This window comes from Polypterus senegalus, chromosome 1, assembly GCF_016835505.1.
Source record: "Polypterus senegalus isolate Bchr_013 chromosome 1, ASM1683550v1, whole genome shotgun sequence".
Lineage (NCBI taxonomy): Eukaryota > Metazoa > Chordata > Cladistia > Polypteriformes > Polypteridae > Polypterus > Polypterus senegalus.
This window is the reverse complement of record NC_053154.1, coordinates 284971375-284995651: the sequence shown is the minus strand read 5'-3', so window position 1 is coordinate 284995651 and position 24277 is coordinate 284971375. Positions and strand designations below refer to the sequence as shown.

The window sequence follows — 24277 nt, the reverse complement described above, 5'->3', positions numbered from 1 at the left end:
ATCATTGTTAGTGATCAGGCCTATTATGGTGGTGACATCAGCAAATGTAATATTGGAGATGGATCTGTGTTATGCCATACAGTCAAGTGAACAAGGAGTACAGAAGGGGGCTCAGCACCCTACCTTGTGGAGTGCCTAAGCTGAGAGATGTCATGGAGGATGTGAAAATGCCAACTTGCACATGTTCAGGTCTACTTGTTAGGAGGTCTACGATCCAATTGTAGAGGGTGGCACTAAGTCCTAAATTGATGAGTTTGGTCGTCAGCTTTGGTGGTGCAAGATTGTGCTGAAGTCAATAAAGAGGACTCTGCTGTAGTTGCAGAGAGGGAGTTAGAAGAGCTTATTCGTAACACAAAGGGAATGCTTTGAGAATTCAATAGTTTTAATTCTAGCAGTCCAACCAACCAGACCATCGAATTAAACAATCTCACTTTTGGTTTCTTATAAACATCCATTACTTTGCTGTGATGGATATTTAGACAGCAAATAGCAAACACAAAATGAACACAGTCAAAAACTGCACCAACTTACATCACTCTGTATTCCATACGCCTTTTTGGCCCATTCCACTTTCATATCCGTGGGCAGAGAGGTATACTGGTGCAAGGAGGTTTTGTATTGAGTATCTGTGGCCAATTCTTGAGCCTTCTTAGCATGAACTAGACTAAGCATGTCCAAGGACGTGATATACCGAGTCTTACTATCTTCATATTCCTTCTTATACTCCAAGTCGCTCGACAACTTGGACACTTGCATGGAATGGGCCAACTGGGAGTCCCCCTGAATGCCTTTTACACCAATCATCTTGCCTCTAGTCTTCTCATATTCTTCCTTGTATTTAATCTGAGAAAGAAAAGAGAACCAAAGCACTGCAGTGCTCATTCATTTTTTGATGCTCTAAGTTGCTAGTTAAAACCACACATACATACAGTGTAGGATCAGTTCAATAACAGAGGGATAGTGTACTCGACTGCTTAAGGAAATAACATCTTATAGTCCTCTATATATTCTCTTAAATAGTAAAGAGAACGTCTTTGAACGCCTCTGTAATGCAGAGCTTCTCATTTCCATTAGAACAGCTTCATCAGATTAAATCATATGTTAAAGTCAAACTTTTTAAATAAGCTTCAGGTATTCTCATGGAAGTTGATGCTGTATACAAACATTTAATCCTTCACTTTAAGTAAAAATATGGCTCTTGTCAGTGTATTAGCATGAAGGTGACATAACATTTTGTATGTACTTTTGTAATTAAAAAAAACCCCTCAGCTCTGTGGAAGTCCTTTAGTGTGAGGAGAAACAAATTACTGAGAAAGGCCGCACAGTTGGTGAAGGGAAAAGCCATGTGGCAGGTGGGCTAGTTTGAAACAAATAAACTTCTCACCGGGAGCTTTTCACATCTCCAGCAGCTATTCTGCCAAGATTTAAGAAGAACTCTTCTATTGAAAAAAATACTGTGAAAAACATTTGTGAGTGAATAAATGTTGACATATTGGTTAGACGGCATCACAATTTATCGTTTCACTAACAGAATAAAAACAACCAATTGTAATTGCAATCTGAAGGCATTTATTGATTAAAATATGGATTTGAATTAAAACTAGACAAGTGTATAGTGGATTAAAGATATCACTGTGTATTTTCAAGGAATATACTACAAGGCAGGCGCCATTAATAAAAAACAAATAAGGAAAGTAATTTCTGCTTTAAAGGCACAGTTGAAAGTCCATGGACACTGTTTGACATTAATAAAGGAATGCAACAAAAATGTGTTTATTATTGAATTCTACTGATTCCATGCTGCTGGGCATCACAGTTTACTTGTGTGATAAAGTTCAGTGTGTTCTTCCAAACATCAAAAGGTGAGGTAAAGGGCCATCATGAAATAATATTTCTTTAGTTTTGCCTATTAATGAATGTGGCCTAATTAGAAAGCCACAACGTTCTGAAAACCACATCATTGAATATTGTTTGAGTTTAGAAGTGAGCAGAAAGTCATTGTTATCTTCATGAATTGCTGGGGCATGTTCCCAACACACTTTATCACACTATAAAGTTTTAGGTAGAGAAGACTATCATCCTTAACAGAACCCAGGTTTCTGATGGTAATTAGTAATGAATGTTGGGGGGCTTACTCAAGTATACCAGGGGTAAGAACAGAGTAATGAAGGTTCAATTTAGCTTCCATTCTTAATCCTTAAAGTAGGCCTAAAGTGACATCCTAATAGGTTTAAGTTTGTTAGGATAACTCCAGTTCTTTTGTCTTCCATTTAATTATAGGGCTGATTTCAAAACCCTCCTATTTACATATAAAGCCCAAAATGGCCAAAGCCCTACTTATTTACTGTCTCTGAACATATCAATACAAATTGGAGCACATCTTAAGATCTCAAGATGATGCTCTACTTATGATTCTAAAGATTAGCAAAACAACATTAGGAGGTTGAGCTTTTAGCTTCAGGGCCCCAAAGCTGTGGAATGATCTGCCTGCTAATATAAGAGATGACCCTTTTGTCTTGGCTTTAAAATCCGGGCTGAAGACATGAAGAATTTCTTAAAAACATAACATTTCTTTTCAAAGCTATGCAGATGAGAGACAGATATATGTTTCACTGAAAACCTTTATTATTATGATGTCTGAAATACATTAAAATATGGATGTCTCTAAATATTTAAAATCTAAATGACCAGAAAACAGAGATTGGGTGTTCTGGGGCTATGATCTTGCTTGTGCACCTGCAAGTAACCTTGGACATATGACAACCTACTGTAAAATATTGGTGGGATTTTTGATAATTCCATTAAATTTGATAAATAAATTAAGTATATTGTTAATGTCTGTTTCTGGCAATAGTTTTGGATAATTTAGTTGGGCATACCCTGACTAGAGCTGCTATTTAGCTGTGCATATTACATCTATGTTAGTTAGTCATTTGTACAAAATAAATGTAATACCATATTTATAACCTTTAAATATTTACAAACCATCTTCTATTCTGTCTCTTTTCTCTGTTGTGGAACTTTGTGGTCTACTTCCATGCTGTCTTCCTGTCCACAAAAAGACGCCAAAGATACTGGATGGAAAGATTCTGTAGTCAGATTAGATGGCCCACCACAGACTCTGTTGTGGAACGTCCATGAATGGGTGGACAGCCAGTTGGTTGAGGTGTACAGTTCTCTGATAGTGTCTGTCCTTCTCTTCTATAACAGGACATGGACCCCTCCACAAGTTTATTTTCTCCAGGGACACTGCTGCCTGGAGTTTCTGTTTTTCTCTCCTCAAATGTCATCTGGCCATAGTTCAGCAATTAAATTAATGGACAGATATTGTTGGGCTCCGTTTATGTGAATAAGGTTCAAACCATTTTGTTTTCCTGTATTTTTAAATAGATCTGTGTCATTATGAGTGATAATTGTGTATTTAGTAATTTATGAAGTCTGTACTTGTACCTCCCTTGAACTTTTCACGGTGGACTGTGCCTACACTCAAAAGTAAAGTGACCTGAATTGAATTAGTACTGAGGGCATGTCCTGGTCTACCATCGTCTAGAATCTTTGTCATTGAAACTGGGGCTTCTGGAGACTCAAATACATATTTTATTGTGGATAATAGAATTTTTTAAAAATGGATTTTATTAATTCCATAATATTCTTAGATGCGGTCAAATTAAATATTCTTATGCAATTTTTTTTTTTACAGGAGTAGTTCACATTTCAAAACCCACGAATCACCTTAACTCTATTTTGCACTTAATGAGATTATATTATTATGAAACAAAATTTTGCATTTTCTGAACCCTTTCTTGTTTTAATTTAATAATGATTATAAAACCGAATCATAAAGCAATTTTCAGCCATGCAATTGATGAAAAAAGGTTGCTTTGAACACATTCATATCAGAACAAAAGAAACAAATATTTAGCATACATCACTTGCAAGATCCCTCTTTGCTTTAGCTGCTAGGATGGAGAGTGCATCCAAACGCAGTTCAAATCCTTTGTCTTTCTGCTTTTCCCACATACTCCTGTATGCTTTCTATAGAAATTGAGAGAGAAGAAGAAATATTAAAAATTTTTACTTCATTAATGTCTATATGGGTTTTGTCTTCATAAACTGTAAACATTATTGTGCACATCTATTAAAGGAAAATATTGTAGATACTGTGAACTGTGGCATCAATAACACTGGCATGCACCAAAATCCCACAGTGCAAAAGCAGCAGTATAATTTGCAGATTGAGGTGTGCTGAATCCATTTCTCAAACTGGAAATTCTCTACCACAAATTCTTTCCAAGAGATATCAGATTCAACAAGAAATGCAGTTACGTTTTACTAAAATAAGTTATGTTGGATTTAATGCATTATTATTTTTCATGCTCAGAATATTATTTGAAGTATTTTTTGAGCTGAAAAATGTCAGCCATCCTCTATGTTAACATTATTTAAGGTGGATAAATCAAGTATTTGCCACACATTGTTTGCTCTCTATAGTATTTTTTTCTCTCTTTGTATTCCTTCAAAATAGCAACTAATTTATATTTAGAAGGCTGATGAAATGGTTTTTACAGAAATGGGACACGTGGGGCTGATCCACCCATTGCCTTGACCAGGTGACAGGTAAGCAAACGGTAAAAGAATACACAGCCCTCCTTTATTGAAAAAAAAAAGTGCGCCCCAATTTCTGAAATTAAAATGTTAGAGAACTGCGAGCAACCAGTTGAAGAATTTCTCTCTTCCTACTTAGCACTTAGGTCTGTAAAAATCCATTTCCCAAACTCTCATTTGGATTTTTTTTTCCTCGAGATTGTTAGTGGTCTTGGATGAACAGGAGGTTACAAAGTTTCGCCAGGACATCATTCAAATGGAGAGATGTTGTGGTGGAAAGTGGAGTGAGTCCATGTTAGCAGACGTCTGTTGGTCGTTCCACAATAAAAACTTTCAGAGGATTATAAGAGGAAACTACTTGTTGTAAGCAATAATTTTATTGAAAACAATTATATAGCCTAAATAATTAATTTTAAAATTGATTTATTTTTTCCTCTAAAATAGTGTTTTTTCATTTTACATCTTCAACTCCACACAACTGGATGTGAGAGCAATTCAGTTACCAGATTTGGATTCAGCACCTACAATTATTGCTGGGAGTGAAATTATTATTGTTTTGGTTTTTTTTTTTTTGCGCAGTGTAATTTGCCAAAGAGTTCATTATCAACAAAGCATTGGTTGCCATTTTTCAAAAACTTTGGCTATCACCTCCTACTGGAACCATGCTGTCCAACCTAACTTGTGGGTAGGCTTCTTGTGTCTTTTTTGTGCTTTTTTAATATTTTTTATGTCCTTATAAAGCTGAAATAACCTCTGAAGCCCCTACATTTATCCAATGAGAAGATACAAATTAAACAATCCTTACCTGGCTCAAATATTCAGCGTTTGCTTTAGCTTGTCTGAACAGTGGCTCATCTTTGCTCAGTGTGTACTGATGAAGAGTCTGCTCAGTACCTGCTTTGTACATAAGCTGAAAAGGAAAATAAGTCTGTGATTACAAGGTTTTCTTCTTGTTATCCAATGGCATTGGCTTAGCTAGGGAAACACTGTTATTCAGGGTGTGGGAAGAGCAAAGACTAGATGGGGGTCCTGTGTGTGCGTATCTGTGCTTTCCTACTTAAGAGACTTTCTTCTCCACCACTACCCCATTTTCTGTTTATCATGTCAAGTTAATGGAATAAAACATTTTAGAAATATGTACAATTTATTAAGTTGGGAGTGTTTCAGAAGAGGAATTAGCAGTTAGTAATTATAGATTTTTCTAGGAGCAGTACAATTATCAGAAGTAACTATTATGCCATTTCTCCTTGGAAACTTGGAAACAGATGGCTAAAGCTGGCTCCTCTATTGTTTCCATTGTGTTCTTTCAATCCATGGTTGCTGCCATGTACAGTAAGTGAAGCTTCTGCAATCTGTTATGACAATACTGTCACTCATTGGTCACATCCTCATACAGATAACAGTTTGTGCCTTATAAGTTTATTTTTGCACAGCATATTCCTGTAATTACTACAGGACACTTCAACATTGTGGCTTCAGAACAATTCCGGCTGGAAAAGTTCTTTACTGAAAGTGTAGAAGGCTAGCTTGAAGGTTATGAATCTGATCTATCCTTCCAATCATATATTATAGTGTTTGGATACTTTACAGTGAATCTTTACAGAGAAGAAGGATTCACTGATCTTGACTTTGCTGACGATGCTGTGATCTTCACGGAGTCAATTGAGACTCTGATCGGGGCTCTTGAGAGACTGAGTGAGGAGTCTGAGTGTCTGGGCTTGTGAGTGTCCTGAATAAAAACCAAGATCCAGGTGTTTAATAACCTTCTACGCACAGCCATCAGCAGTGTGTCTGTTTGCGGAGAGAGTGACGACCTTGTTGAGAGGTTTACTTACCTCGGCAGTGACATTCATGTCTCTGGTGACTCTTCCTATGAAGTCAGTAGACGGATTGGAAGAGCATAGGGGGTCATGAGGTTGCTGGAAAGGAGTTGTGGCCCTCCCGATATCTATGCAAAAGGACAAAGGTCCAAGTCTTTACAGTCCGGGTGTTTCCTGTTTTGCTATATCGTTGTGAGACATGGACACTATCCAGTGACCTGAGACGAAGACTGGACTCCTTTGCTACTGTATGTCTCTTCGGAGTGGCCTTGGGTACCACTGGTTTGACTTTGTGTTGAATGAGTGGTTGCTCATGGAGTCCCAAATGAGGCACATTACCTGTATTGTGACGGAGCGTTATTTATGGCACTATGGCCATGTAGCACAATTTCCCGAGGGTGATAAGGCTCACAGGATCCTCATTGTTGAGGACCCGAGTGGCTGGACCAGGCCAAGGAGATGCCCATGTACCACCTTGCTGCGGCAGATAGATGGTTATTTCTGGAGGGGGGGGACTGGACCGCGTGTTTGCCTGGGGGGTTGCTAAGCAGGATCCCAAGCTGTTTTGTCATGTGGTGGATGCGGCAACGTTCTGTACCAGTGCATGATCCCCAACCTGACCTGATACTTAACTCAGCTTCTACTGTGACTTCTTTCTCATTGATGGAAGGGGAAATTGCTTATGTTGTTGGCTACCATGCTACATCCCTGGCATGGTACATTGACTGATTGTAGCAGATCTAATCAACCTATTCAGACTCCTTTCTTTAACAGATTTGTCTAATGCCAAACCTGCAGATGGCTTTAAAGTGGCAGCCCCCTCTCAGTATAACCATCACTTTGTCATTTATGAAAAGTTGCTATGCTATATATAGCCAGGCAGGCAAGTCATGCCACTTTCATAGCTACTTTAGTCTTTAGTCTTGCCCAGTCTGATTTGCACGCACACAGGTTCATTACTGTCTGTTTAACATTGATTGAGAAGAAGGAAATACAGGCCTGCTTAGTTCTTACTTTGTATACTTATTTGGTTGATATGTTAAATACTCATGCTGCTTACATCACTTTGGAGTTCTTGGCTTTTCTTTGCATGTTTGATGAGAGGAGTTTCAGCCACCTGGGTAAATTTCATGGCATCTACTTTCTGCCTATATTTGTTCTAGAAAGAGAGGAAGAAAAATTGAAAATATTAAAGAGTGAATCATTCTGTAAGTAGCAGGACAAACAATTTTACAACAAAGTTATCGACCTACTGCAGGGACTATATCTCTCATTTGGCCTGGGAGTGTGTGGGAAGTTGAAGGAAGATGCTGGAGTTAGGGTGGCCTGGACAGCTTTACTCAACATGCTGTGACAGTGACCCTCAACAAGAAAAGCAGATTGAAAATGATGATGATGATGGTGATGAGAACATTATGTTAAGTGGAGGAAAGGTATTCATTTAACATTGACCAAAACACCATTGAATAAAAACTACAGAGACGTAAACTTGTATTGAAAACACTCAGTAGAGGCACTTTGAATCATTTCTGTAGCCCTATTTCTGGATGATTTCTTTTATTGCCAATATAAAAGAAAATGAAAAGTAAAAATACCAGAGTAGAAAAAGTAAAAACATGATGTGTCTCAGTTCCATAGCTGAATAACCTCTCCCTATCTTCACCAACTGTTTATTACCTTCAAGCAATATAACTACAAGAAACTCAAACATGATTACGATGAGCCTGAATTTTTTAGTCTGCATAATGGAATACTAAAAACAAGTGTTGACTGACAGACAGCAATCATTAAGATCGGACTCATAACATCAAAGTATAAAAATGGTGTAAGGGCTGCCAGGAAGTGTATCTATAACAAGTCACTATTGTGGAAAATGTGTGGTGTACGGGTGTAGTTACCCTTGGGACTGTAGAAATATTTCAGTTAATCTTTATTACCTTTGTGATCAGGCACTAACTGGACCAATTAGTATCCAATTAAGCCCTGTAGTCTAGAAATACAAGAACAGCAAGTGTGAAAACCAATACGGCTAAAAGGCTGCTCTGTCTGCCTAGGGAACTGCAAGCTAATTAACAGGGGTGCATGCCTTCATAGTGTCATACGCTTCATCTGAATATTTATCCTCTATTTTACATGTAACAAGGTCTGGCTGAATACTTTGTCTAAAAAATGTTAATTATGAATTATGAATTATATGACATTATGAGACAAACTACGATGCCATTGTGTGATAAGTTAAAAAATGGCATAATGTAATTATTCACTATCAGGAGAAATGCAGATATAACTTCACCAGAATAAGCATGTATAGCAGGATAGGTAGGATAAGGGTTTTACGATTTGGTATTTTATTTAATTGTTTGTGGCATGTGATCCCTTTTTCACAATATATGCATCTATTTAGAGCAGTGTTTCGTGAACTGTGGGTCATGACCCATTTTGGGTAGCATGATATCTTAACTTTGGTTGCACACTGAGTCGTGAATTACAATAGTACTGAATGAGAAAGGGATACGAATGGTTTGGGGTATGCTTTGCAAAGAGTTGCTGCTTGCAGGGGGATACAACCACTTCCCTCCAGGGAAGACAACTATCGACGATTCCCCAAGAGGAACCCCAGTGCTAGACGATGATCAGTGGCAATTCTACAAGAGGGATAGATTCCGTGGATGATGCTCCACAGACACTGAATAACACAGAGATGACAAAAGGCAAAACTTGGTGACGAGAGAAGTTTAAGAACCACTGATTTAAAGGTTTTGAACATACTGTAGGTTTTCATTTTTTGGCAACTGGAAAAAATAGAAAATAGTTATAGTAATGTGCAGTTTTGCAAAAACTGTATATGCAAAAACTAGGCAAAAAAACTGGGAGTTTTGTTTTGCTTCTGTTTAGCAGTAAAACTGCCAGTGGGCTATGCAAAATTTATTTGACAAGATTTCTTAAAGTAAGCTAAATAATCATAAATTATAATAAAGTTTTTTTTTGATAAGTCAATAATTCTTACATTAAGGAAAACAAGATTTAATGTCATGATATAAAAATGTTTCACTTGCTTAGATTTCATTTTTTGCGTCGTGGTGAAGATTTCCAGAGTCATGCTCTGCATATCATTAGAGGTCAGGGAGTTAAAGTCCACTCCACACACTTCCTGTTAATCTATGATTGGATACAAAGGGTGTGAATGTGTGATTCTTGCAATAAAACGTCATCCTGTTAATGAACTTACTTATGGTATTTAGGTCAGATTTTTAGCCAGCATTTCAATTCTTTATGACAGATCAGTTATACATTTGTTTATAACCTCGGCCTGATTTTCGAACTATAACTACGTTATAGATACTTGTCAGAATCAGAACAAGTAGTTTTGTATTATTTGTTTTGTTTTTAGTACTGTATCGTATATTCTTTAAATTTTAGGAAGTAAATCTGAAGTACTACAATGCTCTCTGCGGACTTCTGCCTCAAATACCAGCCGAAGTAGCGTCTGTTTTTCTTGAGTATGAGACGCTTATCGTTAGTCTCTCCACAGATTACCAAAACATGCATGTTACATTTAATAGGTAAGTGTGTGTGTGTTTGGCAATGAAAATGAATTAATTCGTTTTAGAATTTTACTTCTTCAAAATTACAAAAATAATTCATATTTTTCTTATGTGCCAATATCTTAAATAGCTTCTGTTCGGTTCAGTTGAAGCTCCCTGATAAGTTCTTAAAGAATTTGTTAATCTGGCCCAGAAGATATACAGTGTATTGACACACACTACAGTATATTCAGTCAAATCCTTTCTTGCAACCATAATTTTCTTTCTTGTTAGTTAAATATATCCGGCCTTAATTATTGCCTGCTTTTAATACTAACACTAAAGCAAAAAAAGATACTTCATGAAGGCAGCAAAGACACGATAAGCATTATGCTAAAGGCGGTTTATTGGATGTTATGCCTAATTACATATTAAAAAGCATATTTTTATGATGCATTTGTATCTAGTCTTCTATTTGCATGTGCAATTATGTCATACTAGCCATGGTACCTGCTGAAGACAGATAATAGAATAATTTAAAAATACTAGCTATCTCTTGCCCACCATGCACTTTCAGCTACTCTCTTCAATATCCATATGTGTCTGACTGTCTCTTCACCAGCACTCCCTCCCTCCCTCAAGCACATTCCTGTGAAGCCTGCTTCTCAGACTCTGTCATTATTTTTGTGGTGCTTTCCTTGGCTTCTGTCCATTTTTAAACTTTCCGTCTTTGAAGAAGACTCACTCATCATGCACCTTTACTCCTCCTTGTGTGTCTCGTGCGTCCTCTTTGGTCGCATCCCCAAAACCCCAGACTGATCTCTCAGATTACTATGAGGGACTGGACACACAGACTTTAGTATTTTATTATTTAATACATATAGCAACACTCTTTTTTTTTTAAGTATGTACAGACAATTGAAAGACCAACCTTCAGTAATACCAATTATCATAAGCTTTGGGCAAGGATCTCTAAAAGACTGTTATATGTAAACCTTGAGTTATCTTGTACTACTTGAACCCAACACAACTGAATTTAAATTACTGTGAATGTGGTGCTCAAACTAATATTGTCCCTGCACATCTAAACCTCCTGTCTCCTGTCTGTCCTCCTACATGGGTAATACAGTTACATATGTTCCCCTCTGGGACTTTACATCTCCCCTTAAAGAGTCAGAAAGTAATGACTTTCCATTATTGCCAGCTTTCCTAGTCCTCGCAACATGATATCATCTTTCTTGAACAGGGACCAAGAGTTCTAGGGAAGAAGGACTTCTAGTCAGCTGCCAAATCTGGTCAATCCCAAATTCCCTTTCTTCCTTTTTAATGACCTCCAGAAACATCTTAAAGGGCACCAAGTACATCTGCAGGGTTGTCACTTACTGGGAGTTGAGTACATTGGCAGGCAGATTGACAATCTGTGCTTTCTACTCTCCTACTTTGGCCCATGCCAAGGATATTCCCTGTTCCTTACTGTTCTGGTACCACTTTAATCCTGACATAAGACTATAAACTGCAACTATAATGAAAGCAAATTCTGGCAGAATATTCACGCTTTTATGTTGACAGTATTGTGTAATCACGGACTCTGTACCTATTGATCTCTTAGTGCTCTCCATTATTTGTCAATGGTCACCCAGCCTTATGAAGACTGTTATAGCTGCCATATTATGTACAGTATGCCATTTACGTGTTATTATATAATTATCATGAGTTACCTAGAAGGGTATCTTGGGATACTTAAAACTCTCAGTTTGACATTAATAGATACTGTATCTGAAGTCTGTACAAATTGTCAAACATTGCTGAATTACAAGGTGTCTTCTCATCAAAATGGGATCATTAATAATCTCGATTTTCACTGATTATTACCATCTCTTTAAAATTTTATCTTTATAGAAAACATGTTTTTGAAATATCTACCTTAACTGACAACATTACTGTGTTACCCCAGCCTTGTGGAGCAGTGCTTGGTGCTGCTGCCTCCCAGCTCTAGAGGTCTCGGCTCATGTCCTTGCCTGGTCACAGCCTGCGTACATGTCCTCTATATTTGCATTGGTTTTTCCTCCACGTACATTGGATTTCAGTCCTAAACCTGTGTGTTTCAGGTTAGTTGGTCAGGCTACATTGGTCTGATGTGTGTGTGTGTGTGTGTCCGTGTGTCTGTATCTGCATTAGAATGTCCTTCATTGAACTAGCATGCTATCCAAGGGCTGTTTCCTGACTTGTGGCCAGTGCTGCCAGGGCTCCAGGCTGAGGCTCTCTCCTTTTCTTGCATCTTTCTTTTTTCTTTCATCTCTTTCTTGGAGTTACATGTTGTGAAGGATGGCCGGCCATTTATCCCGGCCAATACCCCCAAGCCGCCAGGTGGAGCCCTCCTTGCAACGTGGAGGTCCCCAGAAGACCAGCAGGGCATCATGGACATTGGAGTTTTTATGCAAAGCCCTGCTGGATGCCGTGGGGGCCACAGGAGGGAGCTGCAGGGAGGACCGAGGGCTTCTTCGTGCCCTGTGACCCGGAGGCTCGTCACAGGAAGAGCGACGGACTTCCGGGGTGAAGAAAAGAACTTTTACCTGACCCGGAAGTGATTGAGGATTACATGGACTGGGGATTGAGAACACTTCCGGGTCAGGGATTATAAAAGGACTGTGGGAGCTCCCAGACAGCGAGCTGAGCTGGGTGGAAGGGTGGCAACGCGTCTGGGAGCTGGAGGATTGATTATTTGTGTATTTGTGATTAGTATTAGTGATTTATATGAGTATTGTGGAGGAGAGTGTGCTTTGTACACTGTGGAAGAAAAATAAAGTCAACATTTGGACTTTTACCTGGTGTCTGGAGTCGTGGACAGGGGTTCAAGGGAGCGAGAGCGCCCCCTATCGTTCACAATATTTTGTAAGAAAATGTGCTATAGAAATAAATGTTGATGTTGATTCTGTTGTATTTCAGACTCCATAACTGAAACAACTGAGTTTGAAAATGTAAGTTATGGAGTGACGGCAGTGATGAAGACATCACATCAGCTACAGAAAGAAATTAAGAAAAAAGATTTGGACATTACCAGTTTATTAATATTGATGGGGATTATGTTCCATTATGTTGCAAATTAAAACTTGTTTGGCTTTGGTGTTTTTTTCTGAATGATATTCCCTGAATAATATGTATTTATACCCTCTGTACCTTTCAAAAACATGGTAAGAACACACAGTTCTTGAAACCAATTGGGCTAAAATCACCTTTTATACTATTTTTACTACCTTTACACTCTCATATGATACTAAAGATAATACGAAAAATAAGTCTTGTTTTTTGGAGTTTGTATTAAGTAAAAAGGCCCCACATGCATCTCTGGCAGCATTACATACCTCACTGACTAGATCTCCTGCTTTCTTTGCCTGTTGAACATCAAGGCTTCCTTCAGTAACCCATCCAACTCCTTTCATCCATGACAGGTCAGCTCTGTACTGGTTCTGAAATAGCAATGTAAATGTGAACATTCAAGCAAATAGCAAGTCTATGGTTTATGATTAATGCTGCGGATTCTACAAAGCTAGACTTTGAAGAAGTGATAGGTCTTTCCCATTCATCCAAATCCTCTAAGGTAATTTTATTTTCCTTTTCTCCTTTATAAAAAGTAAGCTGGTTACTTGTAAATCCACTAACCTCACTCTGAAGGTTGTATGCTTTCTTCGCCCATTTCACCTTAATATCATCTGGCAGCACAGTATACTCATGCAGCCTCTTCCTGTAGTCCAAGTCACTTGCCAAAGATTGTGCCTTCTTGGCATGACTCACACTGACCATATCCATTGGCAGATGGCATTTGGATTGAACGTCTTTGGAATCCTTTTTGTAGGCAATCTGAAGAAAAACCACACAATCCCAAATAAACAACATGGCGGCCATAGTAGAAAAAGGAAGGCCAAAAAAAGTTGTCAATTGATAACCTGAGGTAGCACAGTCAGGATGGCTCACTGCGTCAGGACACATATTGGGAGCTAACTATTTCAAAACCTCTGTTTGTATATATTTAAATAACTTTTGTGTTTAACCCAGGCAGCATATTTTGGCAATGGGAAACAGAACCAAAGATAAACCAGAAGAAGCATCAAGGGTCAATTGTCAGTGAACGTGGTGAAATCGCTCAAAACTAAGTAAGGGAAAGACCAATGATGTTGTGTCCACAAATGAAGTTGTATGCATTTCAATGACAAATTTGAAAATAACACCAAAATGATATTTAAAATTCAGGTAACACCTGTGTTATAGAATGAAGTATATTATACCATTACTTATTTTGGGTCAGAAGAGGGCTGTTTTTGATTCTCGTGTTGTGTTACAAAGAAAGGGCAAAGGAGTGTGTCGTAATCAATCCATGGCATGACTGTATGACATTGCATACCTTACAAATGTAATTATTTTGTGCCACGATATTAATAATACTAATAGCATTTAAAATATTAAGATACTCGTTTGGAAAGAAATGGAAAGGATGAAGGACTTTCCATATTATTGAGTAGCCATGGGCTCTTAACTAGACACTGAAGAAAGGTACTTTTTTCAAATTTAATTCAACATATTCTTCTGAAAAGAACACAAAGGTTAATCAAAAAAATTTGTAAATAAGTAAGTGTCAGAAAAATAAAAAACCATGCAACATTTAAATGGAGATTAACTATATAATAAAATGATCTGAAATATTTACAACTGCTGTGGAAGGAGGAATTTAGGAAGCATACCTTTTCGTTAAAAATGGAGGAACATAAGGGAAATTACTCACTGAGCAAAATATTAGCAACAATTATACACCTGCTTATCCATGCAATTAGCTAATCAGCCAATCATGTGGCCGTAGTGTAATGAATAAAATCATACAGATACAGGTCAGGGACTTCAGTTAATGTTCAGACACTAGAATGGGAAGAGTGTGATCTCAGTGATTTTACCCCCTTTGTGATTGTTGGTGCCAGATGGGCTGGCCTGAGTATTTCTGTAACTGCTGATGTCCTGGAATTTTCATGCACAACAGTCTCTAGAGTTTACACAAATTGGTGTGAAAAAAAGAAAGTATCCTGAGAGGGGAGGTTCTGAAGACAGAAATATCTTGTTAATGAGTTAGGTCAGAGGAGAATGGCCAGACTGGTTTGAGCTGACAGAAAGGCTACAGCAACTCAGATAACCGCTGTGTACAACTGTGGTGAGCAGAAAAGCATCTTGGAATGTACAACACATTGAACTTTGAGGCAAATATCCTATAATAGCAGAAGACCACTTTGGGTTCCACTCCTGTCAGTCAAGAACAGAAAGCTGAGGCTGCAGTGGGCACAAGCTAAACAAATCTGGATAGCTGAAGACTGGGAAAACATAGCCTGGTCTGATGAATCTCGATTTCTGCTGAGCAACATAGGAAGAGTAGGAATTCGGTGCCAACAGCAAGAATTCACGCCACCAACCTGTCATGTGTCAACAGTCCAGGCTGGTGGTGGTGGTGTCACGATGTGTTCATTCCAATCAATCAAACCTTGAATGCCACAGCCTATTTCAGTATTGTTGCTGACCACATGCATCCTTTCATGGCCACAATTTACAAATCTTCTAGTGGCAACCTCCAGCATGATAATGCATGACATCACAAACAAACATCATCTCAAACTAGTTTCATGAACATGACAGTGAGCTCAGTGTTCTACAGTGGCCTTCCTAGTCACCAGATCTGAATCCAATAGAACACCTCTGGGATGGGGTAGAACGGAAGATTCATAGCATGAATGTGCAGCTGACAGATCTACAGAAATTACGTGATGCAATCAAGCCAGCATGGTCAACATAGACCAGCCTCTCAAAGGAATGTTTCCAATATTTTGTGCAATCCATGCCATGAAGAACTAAAGCTGATTTAATAGCAAAAGAAGACCTTACCCAGTTTTAGTATGGTTTTCCTAAAAATTTGCTCAGTGAGCGTATTATTATATAGGAAGAGAGCACTGAGATTTAAAAAAATGTAACTAAGTAAGTGCAAACTGTGCAACATGTTCACATTTAAGTTTACTTGTCAGTTTAAATGGAGAGCAACAATAATAAAATGATCGATCCTATTTACAACTGCTCTGAAAAGAGGAATTTAGAAAGGATGCATTTTAGTTAAATAATGTAGGAACACAAGAAGAAAGCAAGATGATATTAGCTGAAAATGTTGGCACTGATGGAGAGTAACTGTTGTATTGCCTGGGCTTCCATGTCTCTAAGGGACTAATACAAAAGATCAGCGTTTATGAGATGTGACTGTGAAAAGAGAGCCACCTCAAATGTGAGCTGATGAAATCAGTTCTTGTGTTTAATGTTTCACTGAGATTAATACAATAATCTTTAGCTACTTTCTGCATTGTCCTAAGTAATGTAAAAGCAGGAGAATTGTTGTTATTCTGCAGATAACAAAAATTGCTTTGTCTCTGTGAAAGGGTTTTGATTCCTGTGTGTCTAATAATTTTCTTCTGATGATGACACCTGGTAGGCTGTCGAAACTACTTTAAGATATGTGACTCATTTTCTCCTTTTGTGGATTTCTAGCTACTAGTGTGTGTGTGTGTGTATACTGCATTTATATATCTATACTAATAAAAGGCAAAGCCCTCACTGACTGACTCACTCACTCACTGACTCATCACTAATTCTCCAAGTTCCCGTGTAGGTAGAAGGCTGAAATTTGGCAGGTTCATTCCTTACAGCTTACTTCCAAAAGTTGGGCAGGTTTCATTTCGAAATTCTACGCGTAATGGTCATAACTGGAAGCTATTTTTCTCCATATACTGTAATGGAGTTGAGCTGGATGGCCGTGGGGGGCGGAGTTTCGTGTGACATCATCACGCCTCTCACGTAATCACGTGAACTGACTATTAACGCAGTACGTAGAAAACCAGGAAGAGCTCAAAAAAGCGCTGAAGAAAACATGCATTATATAATTGAGAAGGCAGCGAAACAATAAGAAGCAAGCGACTGACATATACAACCATATTCATGAGTTCTGCTACTTCGGAAACAAAGCACGGTGTAAACCTAAAGTTTAAATTAAGTTCAAAGACAGGCTGCTGCTGGCGTTTGTAATTTAGTGCCTGCCCATATAAGGCCGTCCGTCAGCGGAAATCCAATAGAAACACTGCAGCTAAATATTCACGGGTGAAGGACTGTGCTTATGCAGAGGAAGATGAGATGGTCAGGGTGGTGTTTGGCACAAACTCAGCGAAACTGCGAGAGAAACTTTTAAGTGCCGGGTCTTAGCTGACATTACATACAGCCGTGGACATCACACGAGATGGCACCAGCACAGCTGGGAAACTTCGATGCATGTACACCAAGTGGCTCACGTGAACTGACGCAGTGCACAGACAAAAAGCAACAGTTCCAAAGAATGCTAAACAAAAACCGAATTACACAATTGAGAAGGCAGCAAAAAATATGAAGCGTCTGATACATACAAGCATATTCATAAGTGCAGCTACTGTGGAAACAAAGCACACGGTGGGAAAAGTGAATGTCCCACTAAAGGCACATCACTTCCTCTTCTGCCGCCCCCTGGTGATGTCACTTCCGGTCCTGCCTTTGACAACATCACTTCCTCTTCCGGCCCCGATCACGTCAGTTCTGTTTTGGACTCTGTCTTGTAAACATCTCTTGAAATATACCATTTTGCAGCCAGCATATATTATACAGGTAGCTGCCCCAAGCTTTTATAATGTCTTTTTGTCATTCTTGGGACTATATATATATATATATATATATATATATATATATATATATATATATAAACAAATCCAAATCATATTATGTGATATCATCTACTGTTAAATTCTGCTCCGTAGATGTCAAATTTTTAGTTTTATACTGTATTGAGGATTTGTTCTGTTTTGTGTATTGTATTGTATTGTATTGTATTGTATTGACCCCCTTCTTTTTGATACCCACTGCATGCCCAACGTACCTGGAAAGGGGTCTCTCTTTGAACTGCCTTTCCCAAGGTTTTTTTCTCCTACTGGGGTTTTTTGGGAGTTTTTCCTTGTCTTCTTAGAGAGTCAAGGCTGGGCGGCTGTCAAGAGTAACTGCAGGGCCTGTTAAAGCCCATTGCAGCACTTCTTGTGTGATTTTGGGCTATACAAAAATAAATTGTATTGTATTGTATATATAAAATATACAGGGGTGGGGAAAAGTGGGGATTCTGTCTGACCTGGAAGTGCTTCCTACGAGTAATGCCCTGGCATCAGAAGTAATCCCGGGTCTGAGATAAAAAGGAGCTGCTGTGCCTCATGCAGGTGAGTTGGTGCCAAGTGGAAGACACACAAAACTCACCTGGAGGAGTGGAAGGAGAGGGAAAAAGAGAATAAGTGTGTTTATGTTACTTTAAAAGCCTTTTTTAAGGTATTTTATTGTAATAAACCTTGTGTTTGCACAGGGTACTTGTGTCTGTGTGGTGGTGTCTTGGGTTTGGGGGTGCTGCAATGTCCTCTACTGGTCAATATGTATTTACTGATATTTGATATTTGACAAATGATATTTCAAGGAGAAAATGTTTTGTAGATTAAGTAGGGGTGTGATTTTAATATCAGAGGCAAACATGTAAAGATAAAAAATAAAATGAATATCCAGTATTTGTCCATGAATTTAACTCATTAACAGTCAGCGTCATTAGTATTAAAACATGGGTCTTGAATGTAGTAAACACAAAACGACCCAAGATAAAAATATGTGAAAACATGTATTTCAACATTCTCACGGTTCCATCTGTGTCAGGAGGCCTGGGAAGCACAGACTGTCCCTCCCACCTCAACCCTCCTTGTTTAGTTATTTTAATTATTGTGACCACATTTTAATTAATTTATCAAGAATTAAATAAACTAATGAAGTAATTGTTATTATTATTAAGTAGACTGTCCAGCCTATTTATCTTTATTACTGTTAGTTTATTCTCATTTTCCAAAATCTACCAAATTATCATGTCTGCGAAGGGTAGATAGTGTTGTGAATTGTATTGCAAGATTTTTCAGTTAAGAAAGATGAAGTTTTGAAGTACTGTTGTTATACTCACTAATCATGGTGCTGGAGAGTGGCGACATTTTGCCTGTAAATAAAAACATGTGCTCTGTACATATGACAATAAAGACCCGATAAGTTGATCAAGTAACCACTTGGTTATATTACATTGGCGACTGGAAGCACATTAATTGGTCTAGTTTGTTATGAGCTATTTACACAAGAGCATTTTGAACGTTGCTTCTTGATGTTACAGAATGATGCCAGCAGGGGGCAATGTGTACAGCGAAAATAAACCACTTGATGAGGCCTTTAGAGTTACCACTGGTGAGGGCAAAATTACAAACTACAACAAAATTGGGAGTAGAGATGCCACAGTGCCTAAAATCAATATTCTGGGTTAAATATTCCTTATAGTGTACCTTCCTAAACTGATATGCTTAGTGCATATAGAACAGAGCTTAAAAAATGGATGAAATCTTACCTTCTGTTAAAGAAATCCATTTTATAATTTATTTATAAATATAAAAAATTCTTAATTATATAAACAAATTAACAAATTATTCTTACAGCATTAGGCAATTAGAATACAAAGTTTCACTTTTCTTTTTGTATAAATTCCAGAAATTCAGTTGGGGATTATTTAAAATTCAAAGGTTACACTGCCAGTCTATTCTACTAAAGGACTCATTTACCTCGCTGCTCATTTTGGAGACTTGTAATGAATGTAACGTCTTGGAGTCACTCATGTTCACACCCACTGCTTTGTCTTTAACTTTCGCATACGCTTCTTTATATTTTATCTATTAAGAATAAAAAATATGTATTTAATAATAATACACTTCATTTATAAAGCACCTTTCTCATGCTCAAAACACTAACACTTGAATTTTCAAATAGCAATGTGGAAAATACAACATGCAGATTAAACAGGTCGTGTGGTTTGGTAGCTAACGGTTGGACTCACAAATTCCTGCTCACAAGAAGGTCAAATTCCATTCATGGCTGACTTTGTGAATCTCTGTTGTAGGTTTAAATGATCTACTTTGGAGCAGTGTACATGTCCACAAGTGGTGCAACTTGTACACTTCATTCAAAGGAGCATTGGGCTGTTGTTCACCATGAAGGTTAGCACATCAGAGTAAGACAGATTGAGGAAGTGACAAATGGTGCATCGTGAATAAGAGAAGAATTCCAATACAATAGTTGTCATTATAATTTCATAACAACTTCAGATTTTCCATTTGTTAAATGTTCAACTAGGACAATGAACATACAACATCTGAAAAATGTTGATGCATGTTTTCCGAGTTTTTCTGAGTATTACACATTCTTCATTTTTCTCTGTTTCTCTTATCTTTGCTAAATGTTTTGTACATACGGTATGTTGAAGAGCTGCACACCACCCAGAGCATATAATGACAGTCAGCATGAGGACGTAGTCCGTTTCACTGTTCTCGTACATCTCTGTGGTCCTTGCTCTGATGATTCTGGGTAGTGTCCATGAGAATGTCTCTATGTCTCTGGTTATTTTGTTTCCAGCTAACACTCACACAGGTTAGGTTAACTGGTGACACTAAATTGGCCCCATATGAGTGACTGGGGGTTTGTGTATGTGAGTGTGTTGTGTGATGCACTTGTTCCGCCTGCTCTGATCCCAATATTTCCAGGACAGGATATTTATTACCAAATGGATGAGAACAAATATTTTAACATGAATTAGATGTTATACTTGGGTTTAAAGAAAATGATGGAAGCCCCCTCCATGCAACTGCAGGCTTGTGTTACTTCACAGAAAGTCTTTTTTAGTGTGTTAATCATTTCATTCAATCTGCTTCATCTTTTTCACAAATGGCGACTCAATACTTACATCACTCGCCAAATCCCGAGATGCTTTGGCAGCTCTTAATGAGAAGCTGTCTAGATTTATGTCACATGCTTTGGATTTGGTGTTCTCCCAGTTTTGCTTGTATTTAATCTATAAAGAAATTTCCAACAATAAAGAATGGTGTTGTAATAACATGGTAATAACATGATACAAAGTGTCTCATGGAAGCTATAAACATACACAGAGAAGCAAAGAATTATGTGTGGGATGTCTCTAGCAGTTCATGCCACGTGACTCCATAATCAAAAGACGATACTTTGCAGTATTGAATTGTAGAATCTCTGTTATAGATTCTGATTGGACCAGTTAAGTTTATTGCAATTACCAAATGTCATTCAAAGTCAATAAACGATTATAATTAATGATATCCAGAATATCAGTGCATCTGTCTGCTAGCAACTGTGTGTGCCCACTGCATATGCAACATTCAAATTTCACGTCTCCTGAAGACCCTCTTGCCCTTTCCGCTGGCAGAACATCTAGAGAGCAGTGAGAAGGAGTTGTAACCCATATGCTAACTACTAATGACAACACGTACTACGACACCACACTGTCGGGGCTGCTTTTTTTCAACCAAATGAAGCGAGAAGCAACTTTTTTTGCATTTTTTTTTATTAAATCCCAGCATGTATTAACAAACAAGCAAATAATGCGAAGATTTAAAATGTTAACTTACGTCACTGAAAAGCTCAGAATTGGCTTTTGCTTTTTTAATCTGTGGAACATCTTGAGGCAAAGTGTATTTTGTTTTAGTCTTCTCATACTGAGATCGATAGTTTAACTGAATAAAAAAGACAAGAAAGTGATTATTGCAAGAAAAAGCTTGCATGCATACAGATGCAGTACTTCCAAATTGTCAAGTTCAATGTGGCATGCCTTCAGAAACGACAGAAACTAATGAAATGCATTATTGACACATCTGAAAGAAATGTTTGCATGTATTTTTGCCTGCTTGATTATAGACTACAATATTCAGAATATTTTTATTAGGTGTGTGCTCTTTACTTTTTTTGCCCTACAAATCATTGAACAGTTTTTGACTAATCAGTGCCAGGACTCATAGTGTGCAATTAATTAATGCATAAAAAGTCAACATAAAGGTCATATTTTAAAGATATGAGGCCCTTTACCATTTACTTACAGCCTCAATGTTAAGCCGACAGCTAATAGTCTGACAGACTCACACTTGCTTTATCCATAGCACTTCCATAACAGAGCCTGGAATCCAATATACACTTAATCTGAATTGCACATTTTTCCTGAAAAATGCAAGCCCTAAGCATTTATATCAATATGACATAAAAAGAGACGTTCAGGTAATTAGTTATTGTAATATACTGCTCTTCAATTAAAGAATGTACGGCTCTATTGGCATGTCCTGGTTCTCATTCTGCTATGCTCCTTACTTGATGACATCACCACTATGTTACAATATAATGGTAGAGGAAATAAGTGCACATACATACATACATACATACATACATACATACATACATATATACATACATACATACATAAAACAAAAACCTACAAAATGTCAAGATTAACAGCATTAATCCTACTAGTACAAGAGTACACTTCACTGTTTAGCTCAGCACATGCAGTCCGATGCTAAAGGGTTACAATCCACAAGTACTTAACTGCAGTCCTAGATAGCTGATCTCGGCAGCACTGAACACAAATCAGGAACAAGCGCTTTGTGATTCCAGTCCACTACAGCACACACTAACATTTTCTCAAGCTGAGTGAATTTAAAGTTTGAGCAGCAAAAAGACTTTAGATGGTAGGAACGACACCAAGAACATTGGGAGAGCATGCAGACTTAGGACAGAAGGCATCACAGCTTTAAATTGAACCAAGCATTATGAGCCACCAGCTTCACACACCGCATTATTTTGCTATCCCTTAATCACAGTAGCCGTTTAATGTCTAAATTAGTATTAGTTGCAAGCCTCGTGCATTTACTTACATCACTGAACTGACGAGCATTGATCTTTGCTTGCATTATATCTGGAGTGTCCGTCACTGTGGTGTATTTCACTCTATCTATGTGCTGTTTGTAATTGACCTACAATAGAAAAGAATCAGTGTCGCAGACTGCCATAAAAGTGAGGTGTAAAATTACATTTAACTACAATTAGAGCACAATATGGAATTGTGTAGAGTAAGGTTAAGTTCTGCAGTGACCTTCAGGTGAGAGAGCGCGAGACAGAGATGATACTGTCAGCAGCAGAAGTCCTGCAGATACCAGTGTGAACCTCTAGTGGCTGATTGGGGTACCCTGTATATGTACTATCTGCTATGGAGAGGGGCACCGGCATTTGAAAAACAGAAAGGGAAAAAGAAAAAAGGCTATAATACTCTACCAGGGCACTAGAAGTGTGTGGCCCACCTCCGGTAGAGATGCCACGTCTTGTGACTAAGGAGGAGGTATCAAAATGGAAACATCCCCAGCTGCTAGTGGGCACACAGTTCCAGAAAGGACAGTATGGGGCCATACTGCACTTGTAATAAAACAGACAGATTGAGGAAGGCTCAGGGGTGCAGAGACAACAGTAGAAATTACGGGGTAGCCTGTTATTCCTGAAGAAAATGTGAGCAAGGCCTGAAGAGACTCTAGGGTGGGGTAAAAAACTGACACTTAGTCAGGGGACCTTTGAGCACATAAAAGGGTGGGCAGATTGACACCAGCAGGAAAAAAGTGAGATTGGGGCCCTAATGAGTGAAAAACAGACATAGGGAGGAAGAGATAGATAGATAGATAGATAGATAGATAGATAGATAGATAGATAGATAGATAGATAGATAGATAGATAGATAGATAGATAGATAGATAGATAGATAATTTCACAGTACAGGATATCAGTCAGTATATCAGCACAATATATTGCATTGTCTGTTAAGATGTCTGCTAGACCTGCGCAGTACCATTCAGCTCTCAGGGACCACCTCGGCCAAGGGGTAGCTCATTAATAGAGCATGATGGCTGAGCATAGAAACAACCTGACATGGCACTCACTGGAGTGGGTGGATATGTCTCAGTCTGTCAGTGGATGTGCTCCTCTGTTTAGCCAAAGCTTCATACAGTCGTTGTCCAGGATGGTCAGCCACTTCCTGGGTGACCTCTCTATCTACCACTTCCACCAGGGAGCCCAGTCTGACTCCCAAGTTTGAATCATGCTTCTTTTTATCAATGTCGTTAGTCTGTTTGTTTCATCAGTTTGTTTAGTTTTTATTAATATTTTGTGTTATTAAGAGCAAAAGAAGCCCATGTTACTGTCTTGCTAGATAAAATCATGTGATCAATAGGCAGGAAGTGGGGTGCAGTGGTTAAGGTTTTGGACCAAGAACTTTAAACTGTGAGTCTGAGGTTTCAAATCCTGCTATAGACACTGAGTGACCGTAAGCAAATCACTTCACCT

The 24277-nt window shown here is 38.2% G+C and overlaps 1 protein-coding gene across 3 annotated transcripts in view; it reads right to left on the bottom strand.

Annotated features, from left to right (window-relative positions):
* The window catches only part of LOC120543135 (nebulin-related anchoring protein), a 113520-nt gene that overhangs the window by 51377 nt on the left and 37866 nt on the right, over positions 1-24277 (bottom strand). For 2 of the 3 annotated variants that reach the window (XM_039776033.1, XM_039776021.1), the window contains exons 15-24: positions 22825-22923; positions 21532-21636; positions 20838-20945; positions 19663-19770; positions 13610-13807; positions 13312-13416; positions 7486-7584; positions 5411-5515; positions 3928-4035; positions 532-843 (exon numbers count right to left, since the gene is read on the bottom strand). In XM_039776033.1, the coding sequence (XP_039631967.1) occupies positions 532-843; positions 3928-4035; positions 5411-5515; positions 7486-7584; positions 13312-13416; positions 13610-13807; positions 19663-19770; positions 20838-20945; positions 21532-21636; positions 22825-22923 (1347 nt within the window). The remainder of the gene's footprint in view (positions 1-531; positions 844-3927; positions 4036-5410; positions 5516-7485; positions 7585-13311; positions 13417-13609; positions 13808-19662; positions 19771-20837; positions 20946-21531; positions 21637-22824; positions 22924-24277) is intronic. The other variant, XM_039776025.1, reaches the window with a different exon arrangement.